Raw genomic sequence first — 24,901 nt, 5'->3', positions numbered from 1 at the left:
TAAGCTTGTTAACTCACTAAAGTGTTCCTACCAGTTGCATTCTTGTAAACTCCTGTAATAGCTGTGCAGATTTTTACGGCACCAATAAAACCAGTGTTCATATTTAAACTTGGTGTATTTGCTCCCCCTCACCTTCCACTTGTTTCTCTACTCGTGATTAAATCATAAGTATTATGTGACAGTTTGCATTAATGAAATAAGTGGCAGGACAATACTGATGTGCATTTATCACTTTATTGTAATAATCATTTATTCATCTGTGCCATTCATCCTACAATAGTTCTTACTTTTTTGCACAACAAAAAGGTTATTTCTTTCTTTATCGCCTGGCTGCAATATTGTGAGAATACTAGTACAACACACAGTGCTTCAGATATAATTGTCTAAAACAATTCTATTGATTTCAGTGAGAGTCTTTTTAGGTTTGATAGATCTGGTGCCGCTTCTCGTGCTAGCTGAACCGTTACGAGACCTTGAGAAGTATTTTTCAGTAGCCAGTGGACCACTCACAAGGAAAATAACAGTGGAGTCTATTTATCAAAATCCCCCGGCTGCAAAACTGGAGCAGTAACCGGAACCGGATCAATCAGAAAAAATAAATACTATTCAATGCGATGGGTTTTTTTTTCTGTTGATAAATCTGGTGTAATTCTTTTCCACTGGTTTTACCCCAGTTTTCCATCTTGGAAAAAGTATTTGATACATAGACCCCCAGAAGGTGTAAAACCACAGAATAAGGAGTGTATAATAGAATGAAAGATCTCTGATGCACTCTTGCAATGCTATCTTATGTTCCATGACTTTCTATCTGTGTTTCTTTGCCCGATGATAAATGAGCAGATTAGCACTGAAGTATTGTACTATATGTTGTGTCACTTGGTATGTTGCGCTGGGCCTTTCTGTTTTTGTTTGTATATTTTGCCACGCTCAGTAGCACTGCTTTTTGACACTAATATATATGCTGTATATATGATGAGGATGGGGTTTTGGGGTTCTGGAGCTTGCTGGGTTATTGCAACTGTTGTTTGGAGGTGTGGCCCCTCCTCTCCAGGGTTTAAAGATCGCTCGGTCCCACTTTCCAATTAGCAGTTGTTATGTTCCTGTGTATCACAGACCCAGTATGGTTTTTCTCCCTCCAACAAAAAAGAGAGGTACATGAGAATTTTACCTGGTAGTGTTAGGACCTGCAGATTGGGCATGCCGTGAAGTGGCTGCAGGCTTATAACGCTTTGGTCAAAGGATTTTACTAAATTACCCTTACTCATGAGCAGATTAACTCTGAAGTATTGTACTATATGTTGTGTCACTTTGTATGTTATGCTGGGCCTTTCTGTTTTTGTTTCACATATATATATATATTTTAAAATTATGAGGGCTTAATGCAGTAAATTCCATATGCCCCTGAGGAAGTTGCAAGGAGTGCAACGAAACACGTAGGGCTTGTTCTAATGGAGACTCCTTCAGCTACGTCACTTGACGCGTTGTGCCTATCCCCACCCCCCAAACGCAGACTCTAATTGGGGGTTCCTGCTGTTTGCAGGCTTGACTTTGGGCAAAGGATGCTGAGTGGGGACCATGGCGTCATTGAAGTTTCCCTGTGCCTCTGCGTTGTCCCACATCCATTGCGGTCAAGTACGACGGATGCCTTTTAGATCTGGAGCCTTTGGAAGTGAGAAGTGTCATCTGATTTCCTTTCCGGGACTCTGGGACTCCAGCAGCAGAACACCCCATCAGTGATCAGGTTTTTCAAACTGCAATTTTAGCACATACGTTTGTGAGTGTGAATTTTTAAGGTTTCTTTAACCTAGTCAATGTAATAAATTGTATTACACTATGGGGCATACACTTCTGTTTTTTGTTTTTTAGATTTGTTGTTCATTCCTCAGAAGCAGCTTAGACCCCAAAGAATTCATCTGGGCCAACTACCCTCCATCCTTTTTTTTGCATATTTGGCATTCTTTCTGTGTTGTTTCATTATATATATTTGGATTTAATTTATATTGATTAACTTTTAGCGCTGATATTTATTATACACACGTAGATACATACATACATACACATACACACACGCACACATGTGTGCAGTCTAGGACATTTGGTCACAGCCGTTTTGTTGCGACCAAATCATTGCCGGCATTTAGCTGCTACTTACCTCGCTGTAGGGACCTTTCTCTGTCGCCAAGGTAAATCCCTAATGTTACCCCTTACCCTAGAAACCCCTAACACTACTCATCCTAAAAGGCTTAACCCCTTACCCTAAAACCCCCTGCCCTAAACCCCTACTTTAAACCTAATCTCTTACGATAAAACCCCTATCCTTAATCCCCTTAAATTAGTTTATCTTCGTGAAGCAGCTGAGCAGCCAGCGGTGGAGCAGCTGCAGCGGAGGCTCCCTGTGTGTTCTCACACCGGTGGAGACTTGGTCACGGCAAGACAGCCACGACCAATTGTCCAATTCCTTGTGTGTGTGTGTGTGTGTGTATATATAGATCGATGTGCATATACATTGACAATAACGATGTTTCTAATGTATTTAGCCAGGTATTTCATGTCAAGCAAGAATGTAGGATTTGATCCACTCTACATCCGGCCCAATGCTAGTGTAGAAGAGGCAGGGGATAGCTGGGCTGCTGCTGTTCTGCTGGTAAGGCACAATCCCCTGAAGATAAACCAAGCTGTCTGTTCCTATGCAGATTAAGGAATTCCCCCGGTCCACCTGGAAAGCATGAAATGGAAAGAAATAAAGTGAGCAGTATGGAGAAGTATACTCCCCCTTCTCCTCTTTCCTCCCCCCCCCTCCCTCTATTCCATAATCGGAATATCTATTTTTTTCTGAATAGGTATTGTGCCTATACACTACCGACACACTTTATCACACTGCGGCCAGATCCGCAAGCCGGGAGATTTCCCGGCTTGCTAGTGGCCGCCCCTCGGCGTGCCGCGCGTCATAGACGCGTGGTCACGCGTCTTCGGGAGCGTGCGCCCCCTGCACGCGCGTCCAGGGCTCCCCGAGGGAGCCCTGGTGTCCCGCGATCGCGGGACGGCGGCAGGGGGTTCCGGGGGACCCGGCGGACCCGGCAGCGGTAGGGAGAGCGCCCCGATCGGAGGGCGCTCTTCCGCTGCTTCGGCGCGCGCCCGTCACTCTCGGGCGCGCGCCAGGCTTCTGCTGCGGCCAAGAACGGGCAAATGCTCGAATAAACTTGGCCGCAGCAGTATATTCATCTTGTTGTGATAGGATTCTAGCTAATTGTCCCCAAAATATATGAAATGTATAATATTTTCCCAATGTTTGTGTCAGCATCATTATTGAAGGCAAGTCTGTAATAATATTTACTTGAATTCATATACATTTACATAGATATTGGATATTTTGTAGATAAAAACCTTAAACATACAACTATTGAGTATTAATATAGACTTCCCAGTATGGAGGTACTCATATGGACATTGTCGTGTGTAAGATTATTAAGGGAATGACCATCAATTACAATCACTATACAAATTATGGCAGCACTATGGAGTAACAAAAGCCCTGATGAAGGGATCCTAATCACGACACCCGTAGGGCTAACTCCCTTGGAGAAGTCCAGGCTGCTCTTGCTGCCTAACTACATCACAAAACAGCAGAGACGGAGAGCGCGGCGGGTAATGTCATGGAGACGACTGCACCACTAGAATACACACCAGCAGGCACAGGCAAGAGGCGACGGACACCATCGGATCTGCAAGACATTCATAGCGAGTGCCACACTTCCCCTTAAAAGTGTGAATGCTGTTTAACTATGGAGACATTGCCAGTTCAATATCACTTGTTTTTAGATGATCTTTTAAAAATGTTCTCTCTCTTAACATGTTTTCTAATACTTGTCCCAATACATTGCGGAGTTATAAAGTATGTTACGTTTTATATGCAAGGAATTTTAAAAAGCATATTTGCCAGTGAAGCTGCACAGCATATTGAACAGTGACTAAAGTGTCTCTATTCTGTGTTAGAAAGTACATCAGATGTAATGTGCACGATGGATCCCAGGTGTCGCTGTAACTCAATAGACTGTTCAATTGTGCCCCTATAGAATCAATGTGTATGCAAGGCAGATTGTTTTCCTCTGGACTTCCCAATATAGCAACATACAGTATACAGTACTTTTTTTTTTATTTTTAAAGTAACACAAGCTAAGAAATACATCTAAACATGTTTCTTTACAGAAGTATCTGTGCTTGTATTATAAAGAGAAATCTTAAATAATCTTGCAATATTCTGTATAGCATAGCGAGAATAAACATATCCAGGCAATGAGATGCACAAGTTTAGTCCGTAGGACAATAAGAAATTGTATTAATTTGGTGTTGGTACCTGCTATATTTGGAGTTTACCTTTGAAGGGATTAGCAGGCTTGAATCATGTTTTGATCAAAAGATACAACTAAATGACTGCTTTTGTTATTAGACTTGGGTTCTAAATGTAGAAATGTTGCTTGTATATTGCAAGTCGTTTTGGGAGGCGCGCTGAAATTGCATAGTTACGTTGTTACGTAGATGGGGTTGAAAAAAGAAATACATCCATGAAGTTCAACCTATGCTACATTTAGAGGACAGATACTTTATCCTATATCTGTACTTACAGTATATTGATCCAGAGGAAGGCAAACAAAAAACCCCAGTGACACATTATCTAATGATATCTCATAAGGGGAAAAATAAAATCCTTTCTGTCTCAAAATATTGACAATTAGATTACTCCCTGGATCAACATCCTTCCCATGTTTACTTATTAGGTATATCCTTGTATACCTTTCCTTTCTAAAATGATGTCCACTCTTTTTTGAACAAATCTATTGTATCTGCCATCACAGTCTCCATGGGTAATGAATTTGCCATTTTAACTAACCTTACTGTAAAGAAATGTAAGATGATAGGCGGTCACTGCGGGATGGGAATCTTAGAGGTTCTCTCTCTGTGATGTGCAGCATCTCGATTAAATAAAGCTGGTTTTATCTACAGTTTGGCTGATCCTGCAGTGACCGCCTATCATCTTACATTTCACTATTATTATCGGCTGGAGCACGCAGGCATCTTACTGCATAGAGAGCCTTGTATCCCTCCCAGTTTGGGCTTCTGCCGCCGCCCCTTGGAGCGTGTGACGTGCCGGAGCGCACGGCTTGCTGGGACATTTCCGGAAAAGTAGCTCCTTATCTGAGACGACACCGACAATACCGTGGAGTGTTCTTGGAGCTGGGACCGGCAGGACGGGCAGTGAAGACACCGGGTTGGGTAAGGGCAGCAGGCTGTGGTCTCCTTAAGTTCATGAGAGAGGCATCCATGGATGCTTCTTCTCCTGCCTCTATCCATTCCCTGTACACTAGCCCGCCACCCAGGTTTTAGTCTGTATACCACCCTCCTTATGACTTTATTCATTTGTTATACCTGCAGTAAGATTCCCACATCCGTTCTATATATATAAATCAGAGGTCACAAAGAGTCACATACATGTTTTAGAGCACCGGACACACGGGGTTCATACCCCTTCTTTTTCTACTTACTGTAGAGAACCCTTTCCTTTGTTGCTGGTGAAATCTCCTTTCCCCAAACCTTAAGGGATGACCCTGTGTCATTTGTGCTGCCCTTGGGATGAATAGGTCTTTTGAAAGCTCCTTGTATTGTCCCCGAAAATATTTGTATATAGTTATCATATCCCCTCTTTTCAAATGTACACAAATCTAATTTCGCTAGCCTCTCCTCATAAATCTGATTATCCATCCCCTTTATTAATTTGGTGGCTTTTCTCTGCACTCTCTCTAGTTCCATAATGTATTTTCTAAGGAGTGGTGCCCCAAATTGTACTCCATATTCAAGGTGTGGTCTTACTAATGCTTTATAAAGGGGCACAATTCTGTTTACTTCCCTTCCACCCATTACCCGTTTAATGCAAGATAAGTTCTTGTTTGCCTTTGCAGCTACTGCATGACTTTGTGCAATATTGCTAAGCCTGCCATCTACAAGCACTCCTAAATCCTTCTCTATCAAGGTTTCTCCTAATGTATCCCCATTTAATTTGTAAATTGCCTGTTTATTCTGTATTAGACCTCATCTGCAATTTATATGCAAAAGTTTCCAGTCAATCAAAAATCCTTCTGGAGAAAAATTACATCCTGCTCTGATTCTACTACCTTACACAGTGTCATCAGCAAAGATGGAGATGTTGCTCTCTATACCAAACTCAAGTTCCTTAATAAACAAGTAAAAAAGCAGGGGTCCTAGTACCGATTCTTGAAGTACTTCACTCACAACTTTAGCCCAACTTGAAAAAGTTCAATTTATTACAACTCTCTGTTGTCTGTTGTCTATCATTCAACCAGTTTTCAATCCAAGTCCAAGTCCAATTTGCTTTATTTTGTACACTAAGCTTGTGTGGAAGCGTATCAATAGCTTTTGCAAAATCTAAGTAGACCACATAAACTGTATTACCGTGGTCTTTATTCCTACTTATCTCATCAAAGAAATGAATAAGGTTATTTTGGCATGTATACACAACTTGTGGTCTACCGCTCACCCAGATTATATATAGAAATGCTTAGAGTATGATAGTACTCATATACCAGCCGGTGCAAAGAGGATAGGGTAAACACACACAAACACATAGAGGAGGCTTAGAATCCTCCCCAAAAGATCCTCATTTGTTGCACACAGGGCTAAGGTAAGTAGGAGGGTTTAAATACCAAATATATACAGGTGGTTCAATCAACCATACAGTACAGGTAAGTAATCGCTCCCATCACTGTGAGAGGACAATTACCACTAAACGCCAATTGGCAAAATAACAAATACTTTATTGATAATCGAAAACTAACAACATGAAGCGCTCGCTCTAAACTAAATAAAATCAATTAAAATATGAACGAGGCTGGCAGTCAAGGTAGGTTACCAATAGGGCTGGATGTGAGAAATACAGCACATAAATGGTTAATACATAAATGAGTGCTGTGGATCAATCTCCACTCACATAGGTAACTCCAGTGTGCATGTATGGGTATTGAGAATGTGCATGTATACAGGACACATATACGTCTGATGGTATACAGGTCGTCAGATGTCCCTCTGGTACATTCACAGAGTTTGGCATGACCTATTCTTCATAAATCCATACTATTACTAATACATTTGTTTTCCACTAGGTATTCCTGAATATTATCCCATATTAAACCTTCAAGTAGCTTCCCCACTATTGATCTCGGGTTTACAGATCTATAATTTCCCGGTTGTGATCTAGCTCCCTTCTTAAATATAGGCACCACATCTGCTTTACGCCAACCTTTTGGTACTGAGAATGTGGAAATTGAGTCCTTGAATATTCAATGTACTTTTTAACTCCTTAAGAACTCCTGGATGTATGCCATCGGGCCAGGTGCCTTATTTACTTTAATTTTATCAAGACTCCTATGCACTTCCTCAGTTCACCAATTGTTCGTTTATATGGAGGTTGTGGCTTCCTCCTGCGGTCCTACAATTGCAATTGATTCTTCCCTGGTAAATACAGAGGCAAAGAATTGTTTAATACGTCTGCTTTTTCCTTATTTCCACTAATTTGCCTGCCCATCTCACATTGAAAGGGTCCTATATTTTCCTTTCTAATTTGTAGTTATAAATGTACTTAAAGAACTTTCTAGGGTTAATCTTACTTTCTATTGCAATCCTTTTTTCATTACCCATTTTTGCCAATTTGATTGTCCTTTTGCAATTTTTGTTACATTCCTAATAATTCTGATATGATGCCTCTGTCCCTTCTGACTTTAGTGAATCTAAATGACCTCCTCTTGTCCATTTCCTCCCCTACCTGTTTATTTAGCCACATTGGTTTAGACTTGTTTATTTTATATTTATTACCCAAGTGTATACACTTATAAGTGTGCTTTTCTAACAATGTTTTAAAGACTGACCATTTATCTTTCACATTTTTCTCTGCAAAAACTTAATCCGAATTTATTTCTCGTAGATTAGCCCTCAGTTTATTAAAATCTGCCTTTCTAAAGTTTAAAGTCTTTGTTAAACCCGAGCAATATGGTTTTTGATTATTTATTTCAAATGAGACCATGATATGATCACTGTTAACAAATATTCAAGTCCGGGAACATTTGGGTATTACTTCTATATTGTTTGATATGACCAAATCCAGAATTGCCCCTCCCCTGAAAAACCTGATTCCTTTAGTTGTAATGCTAATCTCATTACCTCAGTCTATGTCTGGATAATTAAAACCCCCCATTATGCAAACATGACCTAGTTTTGATACCTTCTTCATTTGCAAAAGTATTTTGGCTTCCATTATCTCACAGATATTTGGTGGTTTATAGCATATCCCTACAAACATTTTCTTTGTATTTTTACCTCCACTGCTAATTTCTATCCATAAGGTCTCTACATTTTCACCATTTCCTTCATCACATCTTTCCTTATAATAGGTTTTAAATCTGGTTTAACATATAAGCACACTCCACCTCCTCTTCTATTTGCTCGATACTTCCGAAAAAGGGAATAACCCTCTAAAGTAACTGCCCAGTCATGAGCTTCCTCCCACCATGTTTCAGTAATGCCTATGATATCATACTACTCCCTTGTAGCTATTACCGTATTTCCTCGATTCTAAGACGCACTTTTTTTCCCAATTTCACATCTCTGAAATAGGGGTGCGTTTTAGAATCGATGTACTAAAAAAATAAATAAAAAAAAAACCTGCTTGGGGGCGCTGCAGACGGAGGGCGTGCAGCTTTCAGCGTTTTAACAAAAAGCGCGGTAGCCGTCTGCTTGAGCCACGGCCCCCCACCCGCTCTCCCCCTTGTCTCAGTTGGTTGCTTGAAGTGCTGGCCCCCCCTCTGCGACCCACAGCAGTGCGGCTGTAGCGGCACCACCAGCTGACCGTCCCTGACTGCTACTCACAGCTTCCAGCCCCACGAGCCCTCTGCTACTCACAGCTTCCAGCCCTCTGCTACTCACAGCTTCCAGCCCTCTGCTACTCACAGCTTCCAGCCCTCTGCTACTCACAGCTTCCAGCCCTCTGCTACTCACAGCTTCCAGCCCTCTGCTACTCACAGCTTCCAGCCCTCTGCTACTCACAGCATCCAGCCCTCTGCTACTCACAGCTTCCAGCCCCACGAGCCCTCTGCTACTCACAGCTTCCAGCCCTCTGCTACTCACAGCTTCCAGCCCTCTGCTACTCACAGCTTCCAACCCTCTGCTACTCAGCATCCAGCCCTCTGCTACTCACAGCTTCCAGCCCTCTGCTACTCACAGCTTCCAGCCCTCTGCTACTCACAGCTTCCAGCCCTCTGCTACTCACAGCATCCAGCCCTCTGCTACTCACAGCTTCCAGCCCTCTGCTACTCACAGCTTCCAGCCCTCTGCTACTCACAGCTTCCAGCCCTCTGCTACTCACAGCTTCCAGCCCTCTGCTACTCACAGCTTCCAGCCCTCTGCTACTCACAGCTTCCAGCCCTCTGCTACTCACAGCTTCCAGCCCTCTGCTACTCACAACTTCCAGCCCCATGAACCCTCCGCCCCCCCTCTGCTACTCACAGCTTCCTGCCCCATGAACCCTCCACTACTCACAGCTTCCAGCCCCATAAACCCTCCGCCCCCCCTCTGCTACTCACAGCTTCCTGCCCCATGAACCCTCCACTACTCACAGCTTCCAGCCCCATGAACCCTCCGCCCCCCCCCCCCCCTCTGCTACTCACAGCTTCGGCTGCCAGCCCCACGAGCCCTCCCTCTGTCACTCTGTGTGTGTATGTGTCTCTCTCTGTGTGATTCTCTGTCACTCTGTGTGTGTGTGTATGTGTCTCTCTCTGTGTGATTCTCTGTCACTCTGTGTGTGTATGTGTCTCTCTCTGTGTGATTCTCTGTCACTCTGTGTGTGTGTATGTGTCTCTCTCTGTGTGATTCTCTGTCACTCTGTGTGTGTGTATGTGTCTCTCTCTGTGTGATTCTCTGTCACTCTGTGTGTGTGTATGTGTCTCTCTCTGTGTGATTCTCTGTCACTCTGTGTGTGTGTATGTGTCTCTCTCTGTGTGATTCTCTGTCACTCTGTGTGTGTGTGTATGTGTCTCTCTCTGTGTGATTCTCTGTCACTCTGTGTGTGTATGTGTCTCTCTCTGTGTGATTCTCTGTCACTCTGTGTGTGTTTGTGTCTGTGTGTGTGTGTGTGTCTCTGTCACTCTGTGTGTGTGTGTATGTGTCTCTCTGTGTGATTCTCTGTCACTCTGTGTGTGTGTATGTGTCTCTCTCTGTGTGACTCTGTGTGTGTTTGTGTATGTGTGTGTGTCCCTGTCACTCTGTGTTTGTGTATGTGTCTCTATGTGTGTCCCCCTCCCCACCACTGTCTCCCTCCCCTCCACTGTCTCCCTCCCCCCTCCCCTCCACTGTCTCCCTCCCCCCCTCCCCTCCACTGTCTCCCTCCCCCCCTCCCCTCCACTGTCTCCCTCCCCCCCTCCCCTCCACTGTCTCCCTCCCCCCTCCCCTCCACTGTCTCCCTCCCCCCTCCACTGTCTCCCTCCCCCCCTCCCCATCCACTGTCTCCCTCCCCCCCTCCCCATCCACTGTCTCCCTCCCACCCTCCCCATCCACTGTCTCCCTCCCCCCCTCCCCTCCACTGTCTCCCTCCCCCCCTCCCCTCCACTGTCTCCCTCCCCCCTCCCCTCCACTGTCTCCCTCCCCCCTCCACTGTCTCCCTCCCCCCCTCCCCATCCACTGTCTCCCTCCCCCCCTCCCCATCCACTGTCTCCCTCCCACCCTCCCCATCCACTGTCTCCCTCCCACCCTCCCCATCCACTGTCTCCCTCCCACCCTCCCCATCCACTGTCTCCCTCCCACCCTCCCCATCCACTGTCTCCCTCCCACCCTCCCCATCCACTGTCTCCCTCCCCATCCACTGTCTCCCTCCCACCCTCCCCATCCACTGTTACCCTCCCCCCCACCCTCCCCATCCACTGTTACCCTCCCCCCCACCCTCCCCATCCACTGTTACCCTCCCCATCCACTGTTACCCTCCCACCCTCCCCATCCACTGTTACCCTCCCACCCTCCCCATCCACTGTTACCCTCCCCCCCTCCCCTCCACTGTCTCCCTCCCCCCCTCCCCTCCACTGTCTCCCTCCCCCCCTCCCCTCCACTGTCTCCCTCCCCCCTCCCCTCCACTGTCTCCCTCCCCCCTCCCCTCCACTGTCTCCCTCCCCCTCCCCTCCACTGTCTCCCTCCCCTCCTCCCCTCCACTGTCTCCCTCCCCTCCACTGTCTCCATTCTTCCCCATCCCCTTCTCCCCATCCCCTTCTCCCCCATCCCCTTCTCCCCCATCCCCTTCTACCCCCATCCCTCCATTCCCTCCTTTCTCCCCCCCTTTCTCCCCCCCCTTCCCTCCTTTCTCCCACCTCCTTCCCCCCTTTCCCACCTCCTTCCCTCCTTTCCCCCCCCCCTTCCCTCCTTTCCCCCCCCCTTCCCTCCTTTCTCTCCCCCCCTTCCGTCCTTTCTCTCCCCCCTTCCCTCCTTTCTCTCCCCCCCTTCCCTCCTTTCTCTCCTTCCTCCCCCCATCCATTCTCTCTCTGCTCATCCGATACTGTCTCTCTCTCTCCCCATTCTGTGTCTGCCTCTCTCTAGTGCAGATAAATGTATGCTACTGTTTGCTTAAAAAAAAAAAAAAATCTGCACATTTAATATATTGGGTTTTGTTTTTCCACAATTTTTTTATTAAATCAAGGGTGCGTCTTAGAATCGATGGCGTCTTAGAATCGAGGAAATAGGGTAATTCAAGCTCCCTGATTTTATCGGTCAGGCTTCTTGCATTAGCAAGCATGCATGTAAGGTTTTTTCAGTCTGTACTATTATCGTATCTGGTCCTTCCTTTCTACTCCGATTGGATTTAGTCTTTAGAAGTTTTCTAGTATTATCTGTATTTACTATGGGTGTCACGATACTTGCCAAACTCTCACTTGCCCCCATTCTACCTCCGTGACTCCTTGATATTTCCCCATCCCCATCTATTCTATTTAGTCCGTTATCTGTTTCTTGTCCATTCGTCTTACATCCTAGTTGTATATTTGTTTTCCATAAATGTAAGGCCAATCTTTTTACCAGCTGCATAGTTCAAAAAAGGTGGAGTGCAGGTATTATGTATTTGTTTTCCATAAATGGATTTAAATTAACAAAGAAAAGAGAAAGCGGTGGCAGCTTTAGATGCCAACTATTATGCATTGTATTATATTATTGTGCCAAGCAACTGCTCTCCTTAGTGCTATCTATAACCACTCCCTAAATCAAATAGACTCCAATGTAAGCAAGGTTGACACAAGGTAGAAAGAACTTGAACTATAATCTTATTGTCTCAATTTAAAGCAGCAATTTGCACTGCTTGCTGAATTGTCCATGATTTGTTGTGGTTCATCTTCTCTGAACTCGGGGGGGTGGGGGGTGGGGGGGGTCCCAGTTTCCGATCGATAAGAAGTTCTTGCTCGGTAGACATAAAATGACCCGGGGAGTACGGCTCGCACCGGCGGCCAATGGAAAGTTGCAACATCTTCGAGAGATAACCTTACTACCTTTATATTCATGACCTTGCAGCGATATTTGTACATTTTTGTGTGTCAAAATTGACGCAAACAGGTGTGGATTTCCCATTAGGCCTGGGCCAAGGGCGCAGAATTTTGGGGCGGCAAAAATGTCCACCCCCATACACAGAGGCCGTGCTCTCTGGCCTGTCGGGCCTGATGGGAAGTTCCTTACCTGCTGCTGCCTCCGTCTTCTTTCTGCAGCATCAAATTACACTGCGACGTCACACGGCCTCATTGCCATGGCAACACGATGTTGCAGCGTCAAATGACATGACGTTGCGTTGCCATTGCAACGAGATGCCGTGTGATGTCGCGTTGGGACTTATAACTGTTGAGAAAAACGGTCTCTAAATCCAGCAGTGTGCTGGTTAATTGCACAGGCAATCAACCAAACCCCACCTGGCTGATTAGGACTGTTAGAAAAAGCCTGATCTAAGAACAGGAAGGAGATTTCCTTATCCCACAACTGGACTGACCAGAGGAAAAGATATCTTGATGCACACATTAGGACTGTATGCTGACAGCAAGACAAGGGGACAAGACCTCTATACCTGGACATGGACATTTCCATAGCACACAAGGGTGCAGACCCAGGAGAGCAGAGAGGACATACCCTACAGCTACAAGAACAGATAAGAGACTTTCTTGTTGAACTGTTGTATATCTAAATATATATATGTATGTTTGGGGTGGTAATTAGCTTAGCTACCCACCCAGTTAGAGAGGGCTGGAGTAACGGTTTAGATATTCTCCAAAGTGGAGTAGGCCTTTATTTTGTTTATTTTGAATGTTTTGTCATGTTAAAGGAACAGGCGCTATAAAGCCTTTTTTTAGTTTCACATTAAAAATGGTCTCCATTGCATACCTCTGCACACATCTCCTACACAACCCAAGAAACAATCCCCCTGGCAGCGATTTAAAACTTTTTAAGACCCGTAAAACACAAATGTATATTTTGTGGATCCCCTTGAACATTTATTGTGACTTTGTCCAACCCCAACTCATTTATCCTATATATGTAAAAATATCATTACCTTGATAAAGCTTATGTTTTCTAAATAAGCTAACAGCATCCTATCTTATACATCATTTATATAGACCTAGAATTATCCTCTTACTAAAACACCATTCCGTCTGGAAGACACCTTACAGCTCATACACTTAAAGGAGCTGTTTTAAGTGGTGCCAGATGATGTCTTATGGACCAGCACCGCTTGGTGAATGCTACCCTAGAATATCCTTCATTACCGTTTTGTTTTGCAGGGAACCCAAGGTAGCCTCTCACAGAACTCCAGCCTGCTACGGACATTCATACAGCCTTATATAAGAAGTTCCTGTAAGTATTTAAATAATCTAAATAAATACTATTTCAGTAATCTGTCTATTGAATTTTAGTACATTTTCAACATCTTATTTGGTATGAATGCGAAACATTGCTAAGTTGCAAGATACAAAAAGACTGAAAATATGTTACATTTTACAATTAGACTGTAAGCTCCTCGGGGCAGGGACTCCTCTTCCTTAATGTTACTTTTATGTCTAAAGCACTTATTCCCATGATCTGCTATTTATATTATCTGTTATTTATTTGATTACCACGTGTATTACTACTGTGAAGCGCTATGTACATTAATGGCGCTATATAAATAAAGACATACAATACAATACATTTTTCATTTAAGTGATGCAACGTGTAGTTTACAATATATAATAACATACAGTAACAATATACCAATTATCCCAGTTATTACTTCATGGGTTTTAAGTACAAGTAGGACCTAGTAACAGTAATGACTATTGCACGAGTACAGAAGACTGTACTGTATATCATGCAAATGTTTGGGATCTGCTGCTATTAAGACATGCAGTCCTCAATATGTATAGATGTAACGGGTAAGCCTTTTACCAACAGCTAGGACTGTTAGGTATTAACTCCTTGTTAGTCATTACCCATGTGGAGGAGGCAGGAGGATTAATGAGCCCAGCTGGGAGAGTAAAGTTTTATAAGGCTGCAGCATCCTGTCCACAGGGTTGCTGTTCCTGGACTGCAGAGGGACAGTACGTCTACCGTGTGTTGCTGTGTCATATTATGTATGTGGTCTTTTACTTGCGGGTCCTGAGAAAAGAGCGGTGTTTGAGTTGCTGACTTTTGGCTGAATAAAAACCTACATTTACTTTTCCAAATGCAAGTCTCCTGTCGTTACCTCTCCGTGCATTACCTACAATATAGTACATACTTGTTTCAGTAGAATGTATAGCATTCTTTAACACACAACTTTGCAATATAAAGCTTAAAATAAACAATATTATTGTCAAAATGTTATGACAAATAAGTGACTTTTAAGCATTTTTCTTTCTTATAATAGACTGTTTAGTTTTCCGATGTATGGAAGAAAGGAGAAGGGTCAGCATTTGTTGATAAGAGGACTGTAGTGGGAGAAGATCTTGAGATAAAATGATATGGATAATGAACTGCATTGCCGTGTATTGCTTTAAAAGTCAAGGACAGCCACACAAATCAGATGCTGTGACTAGACCTTCAACCAGTGCGATTTATTCAAAAGAGAAGTCATTAAAGCGATCTGTGCAACTCTAGAAGTAATGTAGGCCTGTTCTATAGAGGGCGCGCTTGCTGCGTGCGCGTCAGTTGTAGTTGGCTGTGATTAGTGAGCCTTCCTATAATAGGGCCGCGCGTGCATGGCAGTGAGCGTGGAAACGGCCGACAGGGGGGAAGATGGGGAAAGAAAGATTTTGCTCCACAGTACAAGAAAATTATGAAACCACAAAAATTGCATAGAAAATGCCCTGTGTCCTTATAGGAGCAGAACCACACAAGGTTGCGAAGCTTTAGCACATCATTACTCCCATTGATACGAATAGGAGTACAGATGTTCTAAATCTTAGGACCCTTTTGTGGAACTGATATGCAATGGTTGGCTCACTAGCATCTCATCTCAAGGACACCCTCAGCGGACATTTGGAATGACCGCTGGAGTTTGGCCACAGAGGGGTCCCCTGCTGCAGCTGATCTGCCGCTGAAACCACTGCCGCCGCCCGCTTCTTTATTGAGTTTTCAAAAGAATGAACAAACAACAAATTCCTCATCGTATTAGCTCCGACACACAAGTTTAACATTGGACTGACAGGCTAGACAACCCAATTAAAAGATAACATTTAACACCAGGTGGGGAGGGGAGTAGAAGTCTTGTCTGTGGCTCAACTCTATTCCTCGGTATGTAGTACATCTTTCCATCCTTGTCGTGGAGTCAAGTCTGGAGTGTGACCAGGCCCTCACCTTCATCTGCGCTAGCCAGAGTGGAAAATAAATTGGCTGCACATTTCGCAACAGCAACGAGGTGCGAGATCGCAGCATTGTGGAAACAAAAGGAAATTCCATCCATTGATAAAATTAGGAACAGAATTTGGTTTCTATGTCAGATAGAAAAATTAACGAGTTTGGTTAACGATACTGGCATGAAATTCCAAAAGATCTGGCTACCGTGGTTAGCCCAGACAGATATCCCCGATATCCATGTTTTTACTCATCTCTGGGCCCCTCCTCCCGTCAGAGGAGAATGCATTTAACACTATTAAAGCCATGCAGTGGCATTGCTCACCCTTGGGATATCTGTCTGGGCTAACCACGGTAGCCAGATCTTTTGGAATTTTGTGCCAGTATCGCTAACCAAACTCGTTAATTTTTCCATCTGGCATAAAAACCAAATTTTGTTTCTAATTTTATCAATGGATGGCATTTCCTTTTGTTTCCACAATGCTGTGATCTTGCACCTCGTTGCTGTGCTGGTTTATTTAGCAGGAAAAGCCAGGGGTCCATAGGAATCTCGAGGTCCAAAATCCTCTGTAGCCAATCTCGAATTTGCTCCCAAATTGGGGCTATCCGAGGGCAGGACCACAGCATGTGTAACAGGTCCAATGGCTCACCACATTGTTTGGGACATAAGGGAGAGTAACCCTGGATGAATTTTGAGAGTTTTAATGGGGTGAGGTACCACCTCATTAGTACTTTTATGTGCGGTTTCCTTTAACATCGTACAGATAGAGCTCTTGGCCGCTGCTAGGAATATCTCATCCAATTCCATATCTTCTAGAGTGGAACCCAGGTCCTCTTCCCATTGGAACATGTAATTCAACTTCTTAGGGTAATCTGCGCTAGAACTGATCACTGCTCTATACATTCGATCAGTTAGTCTCCATGTGTCATTCCCACAGAGTGTTTCAAAATTCGTCAGTGAGGGACGTAAAGTATGTTTGATGTAAAATGCCTGAATCTGGAGGTATCTAAAACATTCAGTGTTAGGGATGTCCCTTTCTGACTTAATTTGTTCGAATGGCTTCTAAAGTTCTTGCTATTCAGACCAGGAGCAAAGTTAGACTTGTCAAACAAAGGGGTCATAAGCAAATGTTTAGAAGTTAATGATCATCTAAATTTGGTGGCCTCCCAAACTGTGAGTTGGTCATTAAGGGTAGCGGATCTCTGATTGATTTAAGCATCTTTTTGGGGTACCAAATTAAATTATGCATCACCAGGGGCGCACAAATTTCACTCTCTAGTGCCACCCATCTCCATAAGCCATGCTCTGTGGGCCACTGTACAATTTGGAATAATTGAGCCGCTTTGTAATATGACAACAAGCAAAGTACCGCCAACCCCCCAGCCAATGTTGGTCTTCTTAGGGTTTTTGCTCTAATTCATGGTCTCTTGGGTCTCCAGATAAATTTTGAAATCAAAGATTGCATGGAGAGAGTCTTTTATGACCACTGGTATTGGAAGAGTTTGAAACAGATATATACGAGGCAGAAGGTTCATTTTGATACAATATTTCTTGGATCAGGAAGATTTATTGTATGTGGACCACAAACCAATGTCTCTTCTGAGGGCTTGTAAGAGTTTAGGATAGTTGGCTTTATAAAGCGATTTATAATTTTTTGTGATATTTACTCCAAGGTATTTTATTGCCTTCGGTTGCAAATTGAAATTAAAGTTTAACGCTAATAATATCTCTGCATAGAGAGGTTTATATTTACGGCTTCAGATTTAGATTGGTTGATTTTGAAACCGGTTATTGAGCTTCCCTATGAGATTGAAAAGATTGGTCAGGGAGGTGAGAGGTTTAGAAAACGTTATGATTACATCGTCCACATATAGAGCCACTTTGTGGGACTGTGAATTAACTTGATATCCGAATATATCTGGGTTGCTCCTTATTTGGGCAGCTAATGGTTCCATGTTTAGGGCGAAGAGCAGGGGCGAGAGCGGGCATCCCTGTCATTGTGCCACTCTTAATTTTAAATAGTTCTGAGGGAAAACACTGATGTGTTACTCTAGCTGCTCGGCGGTAATATAGTGCTTTTATTGCCCTTAATATTCTTCCCCCAAAACCAAACGCTCCAAGCGTGGCATCCAGATATGGCCAGTCTATCCTTTCAAATGCTTTTTCTGTGTCTAGACTTAGGACCAGACCCGGGATCTTATTCTTGTTGGCAAACTCATTTAAGTCTATAATACATCTAGTATTGTCGACCGCGTGTCTATCTTTAATGAATCCCACTTGATCCGGGTGAATCAGCCTTGGCAAGACATGACTCAATCTATTGGCCAGCATTTTTTAGTATATTTTAATATCTGAATTTATCAACGATATTGGCCGGTAGCTTTTACAATTCGTTGGGTCTTTGCCCTGCTTATAAATTAATGAGATGGACGCCTGGAGCATCTGTTCCGGGAACTGAGCCCCTTCAAATATGGAGTTAAACATCCGAAGCATATAAGGGGCCAGAGTTTTATCATTTTTTTGTAATGAAGATTAGAGCACCCATCTGGGCCCGGTGCTTTGGATGGCTTAAGATTCTTGACCACCTGCAACAGTTCTTCCATAGTGAAGTCTCTTTGTAGCATCTCTTTCTCCGAGCTTGGACGTGCGTGTGCGCGCCGAGTGGGCAGGGACGTCAGAATTCACATTGCAAGAAGGAACCTCGGCAAGCACTGCATGCTCAGCGCCAGCGGGGGCGCAGCCTTACAAAGCTCTTAAATGACGATGCCCCCACCCTTACATCTCTGCCTTCATCCCTAAATACATCCCTAAACATCCCCTATGTTCTGCGCACGACATCCGCCTTATTACCTCCTCTTACTCCCGCCTACAAGACTTCTTCAGTGCTGCCCCCTCTCTCTGAAATACCCTACCACACACACACACACACACGATCAGACTCTCCCCCAGTATTCAGACATTTTAAAACTCACATTTTCAAGGAAGCCAAACTGGAAAATCTCTAATATCCAACTCCCCCCCCCAACACCAACTTTCCAACCCCACTAGGACCAGCAATGTGACTGGACCAATCTCCATGCTACTGTATGTAACACCTATTAATATCCCCACCCTCAGACCTTAATGGGATAAGCTGTCGGGCTGTACATACTCTAACCTGAGGCATGCTCCGTCCCAGAACCAGCAGCCACTTTACCTTTTCAACATGTCCCTCTGTTTATGTAATTGTCAAATCTCTGTAGCCCACACTGTACCGCGCTGCAGAATATCTGGCGCTTCACAAATAAACACTAATAATAATACTACCTCTGTGCAGAGGGAAAATTACTCTCGGCAATCACAAGCCCTGGGATAGTTCTCACTCATTTATTTAACCCATTGAGTGCCAAGGAGGCAGAGGTACCAAACTGCTATGGCGCCTGCGGAACTCGCGATCAAGTGGCGATGACGGAGGGGAAGAGGAGGAGTCTTCATCCTTCTGTTCCACCTCCTCATTGATTCCTCCTGTGCTCCTGTGGAGCGCAGAATGCAGAGCTAACTTAGAGAAACTCGCAGCAAGACAGTCACATATCGAGTACGTGATGGGGGCCCTGGAGTGCCAGACCCCATGATGTAATAGCGCTCCCAAAGGGTTAAATAACTTAACGAGATCATTAACATTCACTTTTGGAAAGAGCTTTACTTTAGAGCTTGTTTATTATTATTTTGTCACTCTAGTGTTTGCAAATGAGAAACTTCTCGCACTTCGCAAAGACACATACAATTCTTATTGGATGATGTGGGAACTATAGAAACGTATTGCTACGAAGCAATACATTTTTGTGAATGCGAACTATAGGGGCTTATGCTTTACCTGGCGAAGTAGCTCATCGGCTTGTTTTAGGCAGAAATTCCCTGTCGACTTTAATAGAGATATAAAGCAAACGCAGAGTGCAAATGTCATTTTGACCACCGTGTAATGATTATATATATATATATAATCAAAAAATAAATAGATGATACCGTTCTGTGGCTAACGAAATGCTTTTATTTGTGCGAGCTTTCGAGATACACTGATCTCTTCTTCCGGTGATGTTACATCAGTGTATATATATATATCCTATATTACAGCATGATTGAAATGGGAAAGTACATAGGGTCACTGAATACAACCACTTTTTTTTAGTAAATCAAAATGTTCACCACCTACCTATCATCTACTGTATGTCTTGATTTCTTAGATCTGATTTTTTTTATCTGCTTATATAATTAAAAAAACAAAAAAAGCACAAAGCAGCATGTTTACCTGGTTGAGTTGAGTCTGGGTGGAGCTGATGTAGATTGTGCCATATTGAGAGTTAGTGACGCAGTTCAGTGCAGCGGTCACGGTCACACCCACATTCATTAATCCACCCGTGGAGACTGCCAGACAGCAAATAAGTATCATCTTACCAATATATTTATTGTATCCCTCAAGTTACAGTATAACCTAAATAACGCTGATCACAGCTATCACGGATAACAGGCCTTTCTAACAGCAAGATAAATAAAGTGAATGAAAGAGCGATTGAATTCTGGTTAAAAAAAATATACTCTCAGAGAACCATTATTTTTTTTTATTTACAAATTGACAATTCCACTTTCATTTTAAATAAAAATATATTTATTTTACAAAAGGCTTTTCGGTCAACCAGCTTTTATAGTAAAAATATGAAGGACATTTTTCTACAACACAATCTATCAAGCGTTGTCCCAATGTATTCTAAAAGGTAGAACTTTCTTAAATTAGTCACTGTACCAATAATTTTGTCAAACCCCTCTGGCCATTGCATTGTTCTAATCACAGATCTGCCTCACTCGGCATACTACACTCGAGTGTAGCCTTAGTGACTGATATCATACCTGCTCTATTTATATACCATGAGGTCTGGCAAAAGTGGAGCAATTCTGTTGCAAATTAATTGTACCATATTTATCAAATAAAAAATCCTATTGCTTTAAAATTATTTTTTTGCCTTAATACACAAGGTAGAGATTTTTGCCCCAGAATTGCGCCACTTTTGCCTTGATGCATTGTATTAGGGTAATTTTGGCACAAGTCCAGGGCATTTTCACCCTGCACCTATGTACCAAAGCATTTTGTTACAATTTCCCCACGTCTGCCCTCTGGGAGTTTGGGAGGCGTTACATGGTTCACAGATTATCATGAGATGTATCCCATTCTGCGTCTATGCGCTATTCTTTTCACCTTTTTATTTTCCCCCAAAAAGCCTCCATATCTGAAGTGGCATAAGTCTACAATTCGGCATTAGATGCAACTAACTGTTCCTACTGCTCCAAACAATAGAAAAGTCATGTGTTTCTGTGTCAGAAGGCGTGAGCTATTCTCCATAGGCTTATGTGAATCAACATGACAGAAAGATGTATTCGTTAATTAAAATTTTTCTAAATGAATTAACATGAATACTCTTCAAACTGAGAGTGATTTCCTATAGTACAATATACTTATAGTAAAATGACATCCTATGTAGAAAGAAACGTTATGAGGTTTACCGTCCAAGATGTTTCCAGCTGTGGTTGCACACGGGCTTCCCACGCCTGGGTCCTGAAGTGTCTGTGGGAGGCAGATGGGCATGAGGGAGGCGCTGAACCAGACGGGCTCTGACAGGTGGATCAGGGCGATGTTGTTAACATCAGGCGTTGCTGGGAAGTTGGGGTGCTGGATAACCCTGTCCACTTTCCACGTTGTGTTCTTGGAGGAACTGTCACTGGCCAGGAACACACTGAGCAGGGAAGGATCCCTGAGAAAGACACACATATTGCACCGCTGTGGATGTAATGGGTTTGTGAGAAGAGAGCAGTGGTTGAAGGGTGACCAGTATCAATGGGGAGTGGTCCATAATAAAGTATAATGTAAAACACGCTTAAGTAGACTGATATCACTGTGAAGAAAAGTAAAGGCCTGGTGCAAGCATCCCTGAAATGAAATATGTATGTAAATCGTTATTTATATAGCACCATCCAGGTACATAGCGCTTCAGAGCAGTAAGACATAATAATATAACACAGTGGGAATAAGCGCTTCAGACATACGTAAGAATAGGAACAGGAGTTCCTACTCCCTGCCCCGAAGAGCGTACATAATTGTAATAGAGATGCTCACTAAACTATGGCCAGTATGTATCAAAGCAAAAGGGGCGCCATAGTGCAATTATATATTATATATAGTGCACAATAAACAAGTTCTTCAGTATTAGGTGATACCCTTTTTATTTTGACTAACAATTTATGTCATAGGACAAGCTTTTGAGAGTTCTCCTCCCTTCCTCAGGTCAGCAATACTGATATACAAAGGAATCTATGGCTAAAACAGAGGTTAGAAAAGCAAGAAAAAAACAAAAAACAGAGATGTAGTTATGGTGGGGAGAGAAAGGGATGTCTGAAGACACTCAGGGAAATAAAACGGTGACAAGGAACAGCATGGCGTCGGGAGGGGGGCGAGATGTGGGTAGGAACATTGGCAGACAGGCAGATTAATTACAAACAATTGTGATAGTGTGTGAGAAACCCCATATTCGCATTAAGGGGCCTATGCAGAGAGCAGCGAATTTTAAAATTGGCGAATTTATTAAAAAGTAGCTTTTTTGGAGAGTTTTAATCTCCATATGCAGAAAAGTGCGAATTCTGCTATGTTTAACATGGATGCGTGTGGCGAGTTTAAATTGGCGAGATGCGCGCTTCAGAAACGTGTTAAAACAAATTCGCGCCTTTTTTTTTCCCTTTGCAATGGCCGCGAGCGGCAGTTTTTTCTGGCGAGGCAAAACGGAGACAATCGCGCCATTTTATTGGCGCGAACAGCCGCTAGATGCCGTTCGCGCCTCTCTGCATACGGATATTTTTAAAACTGGCGAGATTGAGGTTCTCGCCAGCCGCGAGGCGAGTTTTACAAATAGAAAAGAAAAATTGGCGCGTTTTTCGGAACTCGCCATTTTCTGCTGCTTTCTGCGCGATTTTCTCCAAAAAATGGCGAATTTCGAAATAGCGCTGCTCTCTGCATAGGCCCCTAAGTCCTCTTGTTTGGTGTCAAAGAGTCTTATCATTCTGAGTTCAAATGTTTTCCGTTCTTGGGTGCGTTTGAACATTCCATTGAGGATTTAGATTTTTAAATCATTTAAGGAATGATCTGGTTGTGAGAAATGATGTCCCACAGGTGAGCAGTATCTTCCTTCTTCATGGTGGAATATAGAGTGTCTGTGCATATTCATTCTGCCTAGAAGTTTTTGGCTGGTTTCCCCAATATAGCATCCTTGGTCACATTTGTTGCATTGAATCATATAAACCACATTCCTGGATGTGCAGCTGTATGATCCTTTAACATTGAGTGTTCCATTGTTGTGACTGGCTGTGGGATCTTGGCACATATGTTTGCAGAGTTTGCAGCGTTTGTTGTTGCACAGGTTTGTGCCATTATCAGTGTCTTTAAGTTTGTTATGAAGTTTTCTGCTGACTAATTTCTGTTTGAGGTCTGGTGGTTGCCGGAATGCAAGAATGGGTGGTTTGGGAAAGATTTCTTTTAATGTCACATCCTCTACCAGCATGGGTTGCAGATCTTTGATTATTTTTCATATTCCCTCTAGGGTAGGGTTATATGTGGCCACATCCAGGAATGTAGTATATATGATTGAATATAACAAATGTGACCAAGGATGCTACATTGGTGAAACCAGCCAAAAACTTCAAGGTAGAATGAATATGCACAGACACTCTATACAACACCATGAAGAAGGAAGACACTGCTCACCAGTGGGACATCATTTTTCACAACCAGATAATTCCATAAATGATTAAAAAATCTAAATCCTCAATGGAATGTTTAAACGCACCCAAGAACAGAAAACATTTGAACTGAGAATAAGATTCTGACACCAAAACAAGAGGACTTAATGCGGATGTGGGGGTTCTCACCCTACATTATCACAATTGTTTGTAATGATCCTGCCTGCCTCTCTGCCAGTGTTCTTATACACACCTTGCTCCCCCCCCACAACATGCCCTTCCCCCTCTATGCTGTTCCTTGTCACCGTTTTATTATCCTTCCAATGTCTTTAGACATCCCTTTCTCTCCCCACCTTATCTACATCTGTTTCCCCCCCCCCTGCTTTCCTATGCTTTCCTAACCTCTGTTTTAGCCATATATTTCTTTGTAAACCAGTATTGCTGACCTGAGTAAGAGAAGAGAACTCTTGAAAGCTTGTCCTATGACATAAATTGTTAGTCCAAATAAGAAAAGGTATCGCCTAATACTGAAGAACTCATTTATTCTGCATTATTGCAACTGGACTAACACGGCTATTTCCGTGTTATGTATATGTATGTGTGTGTGTATGTGAATACACACACTGTATAAAGCAATTTTTTCCTTGATGTTTGATCTACTTATTCATCTTCTTGGTAGCTCAGTCTCCCACCAAACCCTTTCCTTTATCCTTTTAGCTACCTAAGTTATAACTCTCCCTCCCCACCCGAAATCATGATGAGGTAGGGAAACGTGTGACCTAAGGGGGGGGGGGGGTAATGCTTGTTCTCGCTACATTGGTTGGAAGTGGAAGGATTCAGAAATTTGTTACCCCCCAACTCGCCTATCTCTAAAAATCTATTGGTGTACCCCTACTTTATTAACAGCACTTCAACCACTGGAAGTGAGAAAGAAAGATGTTTGGAACAAGATTGAGTTTGGTACAGGTCAGTAACACACCTGTTTTTAACACAACCTGCAGAACTCAGGATCCAGAGCCCTGTTAATAAGCTGCCCATGCAAATGGGAACCTGGTTCTCCTGTAGGATGGCCTGCCAACGCCATGCACGGCTAAGGTCCAAAGACGTTGGGCAAGGTGCCTCCCCTGTAAGATAAAACGTAAACTTTACCTATGTAGTAGAAGACATAAGTCCTATAATGAAAAGTCCTATGGCTTTCATATAGTGCCCTTTATGACATACCCTTTACGTCATGACAATATTCTTGTTTTCTAGTGGCAGATT

General features: G+C 43.3%; 1 protein-coding gene across 1 annotated transcript; it reads right to left on the bottom strand.

Moving 5' to 3' along the window:
* Positions 1-227: 227 nt before the first annotated feature.
* On the bottom strand, positions 228-24,759 carry LOC142491004 (tryptase-like). Its single transcript, XM_075593350.1, has 4 exons — positions 24,618-24,759; positions 21,416-21,663; positions 20,169-20,284; positions 228-2,716 (listed from the first exon to the last, which is right to left on the bottom strand). Exons 1-4 carry the CDS (start codon positions 24,674-24,676, stop codon positions 2,552-2,554), a joined length of 588 nt encoding a protein of 195 aa, XP_075449465.1. The 5' UTR covers positions 24,677-24,759; the 3' UTR covers positions 228-2,551.
* Between the last annotated feature and the right edge of the window lie 142 nt (positions 24,760-24,901).

Source organism: Ascaphus truei, chromosome 3, assembly GCF_040206685.1.
Source record: "Ascaphus truei isolate aAscTru1 chromosome 3, aAscTru1.hap1, whole genome shotgun sequence".
In the NCBI taxonomy this organism is placed as follows: Eukaryota; Metazoa; Chordata; class Amphibia; order Anura; family Ascaphidae; genus Ascaphus; species Ascaphus truei.
Note: the sequence above shows the minus strand (reverse complement) of the source record. Positions and strands in the feature narration are given on the sequence as shown.